General features: G+C 40.5%; 1 protein-coding gene across 1 annotated transcript in view; it reads left to right on the forward strand.

Annotated features, from left to right (window-relative positions):
* LOC118334981 (cyclic AMP-responsive element-binding protein 3-like protein 3-A) overlaps window positions 1-2,613 on the forward strand; it is a 6,799-nt gene that overhangs the window by 2,563 nt on the left and 1,623 nt on the right. The window contains exons 6-7 of the mRNA XM_035671129.1: window positions 166-272; window positions 2,092-2,160. Of these exons, the coding sequence (XP_035527022.1) occupies window positions 166-272; window positions 2,092-2,160 (176 nt within the window). The remainder of the gene's footprint in view (window positions 1-165; window positions 273-2,091; window positions 2,161-2,613) is intronic.

The raw sequence follows: 2,613 nt of genomic DNA on the forward strand, positions 1-2,613 counted from the left end.
ACACACACACACAAACACAGCAAACACAGTCTAAATCTGTATCCCCAGCTACACTACCTCTGCCAGTTTCCCCCCTCCCCTCCAACCCAGTTTCCTCTCACTTACCCTTTTCTTCTTCATTCTTTCCCGACCCTTTCCTCCCACGTGTTTCATTTCCCTGACAAGTTTGAAGAGAGGGTTTTGAAGAAGATCCGGCGAAAAATCCGCAACAAGCACTCGGCTCAAGAAAGTCGGAAGAAAAAAAGGGAATACGTTGATAGTCTGGAGGGAAGGTAAGAGCTCAGCATCCTCACTCAACACGACATTATCTCTGCACACCTTCCCTTAGAAAATTTACCTTTTATCTGTAGTTATTTCTTGTGCTCTGAAGCACTCTATAATGAGCCTATTCTCTCACACACTTAATTACCTTTAATAAACTGATTGCATGGGTGGAATGGGAACATTTTTCAAGAAGTAATTCTCCACTTTACTATTCCATATCATTGTTGGTAAAGTCTTTTCAACTTGCCGATACCTGGTGTTTATCAGGTGTTTTCTTGAAAAAGCTCCTAAGGCTGCCAGGAAATTCACAGGAGCAGTTTGTTTGGAATAAAAAGACAAAGAGCTGAGTTGTGGTAGCTGTCATGGCTGACCAAACAAAGAAACATCAGATTCTCACAGAAAGTCAAACTTTTTCAAGTGAAAAAGGCTTCACAGAGCTGAACAAAAGCTAATTGATATCTGGGGAATTCAGCACCAAAAACCCCACAGAAATAGAGTTCTCACTGTAGTTGCTAAAATCAAAACACAAGGACCTTGCAGATTTTTTACTTCCACTGATACTGTTTATTACATTTGAGGAAAAAGTTTTTAGCAGACACTTCCACGTGAGAGAACTCCTACTAGGACAAAAGTGCTAATTTTTCAAGCATAAGAAATGTATTATGTCAGGTTATTAAGATGGTATTGTATACTACTATGAGAGTATAATGAGTAAAAGGGGGTCGCTGAGGATGCTGTGTAGATGCAGCATTTCACAATAGAGAGGCTGGAGGTTTTTGCCAGGATGGAGCTTAGTTTAGTCCTCCTCCACCTCCTCTCCCTCCAGGCTGTGCAGAATGAGCCCTACCACACAGCCAGCCTTTGTCACCTATTTGTTAATCCTGCCTGCCTCCCACATGTTGGCTCATCCGCCTCATCACACCGACGCAAACAATGTGGAGTGGTAGAACTTGTAGTTTGATTCATATATTGAAAGACTCCTCAAAACAAAGGGCAGAGCAGCAGTTCCCCCACATGACTCTATGTGTCAGACCCCTCCAAGTTTATTCTTCATCTGCCTCCTCCAGGGATTGCTTGATCTCACTGTTGCTGAGCCTCAGTTGATTACCTGTGCACTATTGGACTCTAAAACATGCCATCATTGATTCATCTCAGAAGAGGGGAGCCATATGGGACTGTGGGGAGGTGCTGGGACCCATATATAAATCTGAAATCAGTGAGGTAGATAGTTTGGGGGCTAAAGATGGACAAGCTGTGACCAGTCTGCAGTAACCACAGTGTTTTTCACCTGAATCAATAAAGACATATTTTAAATTTGCTTCTACCTCCTGTCAATGCAAGACGGATTATGTGCTCACAGCAGGGCCTCAAAATCAACAAACAAACCTTTGTGCGTGTACCCATACATAACAAAAATCCTTAATTATCGAATAGCAGCTTTAAATATCTAACAGTGTGCTATCAACATCTCATTTAAGCTTGAGCTCTGTTGCCTCTAGACAACAAAAGTTTCATGATGGGTGAGATTATCAGCAAAGAGCAGAGTCAGCATTTGTTGGTAATTAAGTCAGCCGCAAGCAGAGTGTATCAACAGGGTATCTATCAGTCGTGGTTCAGCTCAGTCACAGGGCCATAATGCAGGGTGAGTCATAGTGAGTAAAAGAGACAAGGGAGACAGCAAAAGAAGAAGGGGGTTGAGATAACACTCAGCAGGCGGATATTGGCAAAGAGAGAAACGAAGGGGAGACAATGCAACATCAGAACACAGTGTTATTTGATACCCTTCTTTCCTAATTTTAGCTATATACCCCGTGTCTCTTTCTGTAGGATGTCTGCATGCAGCGCAAACAACCTCAAGCTGCAGAGGAAGATCCAGCAGTTGGAGGAGAACAACAAGTGAGTCCTCAGAAGAACCAACCAGGGCTGCCACTCATGATTATTGTCATTATTGTTTGATGTCTTTGGTCCCAAAAGCCAAGGCAACATTTTCAAATAATAACAATAATAGAGTTTATTTGTGTAGCACCGTTTCATATTTACAAAAGGCTTCACAAGAGAAAGATCTAATGAAATGACAGTAAAATAAAAGCATTATAAAAACAACATAAAGTATACAATAACATATTAGAAATAGTAAGTACATTTAAAAAAAAAAAGACAAAAGCAACAAATTATAACATTTGAGAGGCTGGAATGATTGAATATTGTCATTTTTCATTTAATAATGATTCATTTTTAAATAATACTGTTGACTGACTAAAGGATTAATCAATTAATCAGTTGACTATTTCCTAAGCCCTGCCTCCCTTACTTAATACTGTACATACTTGTTCTTGTTCCCAAACAGTA

This window comes from Morone saxatilis, unplaced genomic scaffold (genome assembly GCF_004916995.1).
Source record: "Morone saxatilis isolate NCDOM2014 unplaced genomic scaffold, NCSU_SB_2.0 Contig23, whole genome shotgun sequence".
Lineage (NCBI taxonomy): Eukaryota > Metazoa > Chordata > Actinopteri > Moronidae > Morone > Morone saxatilis.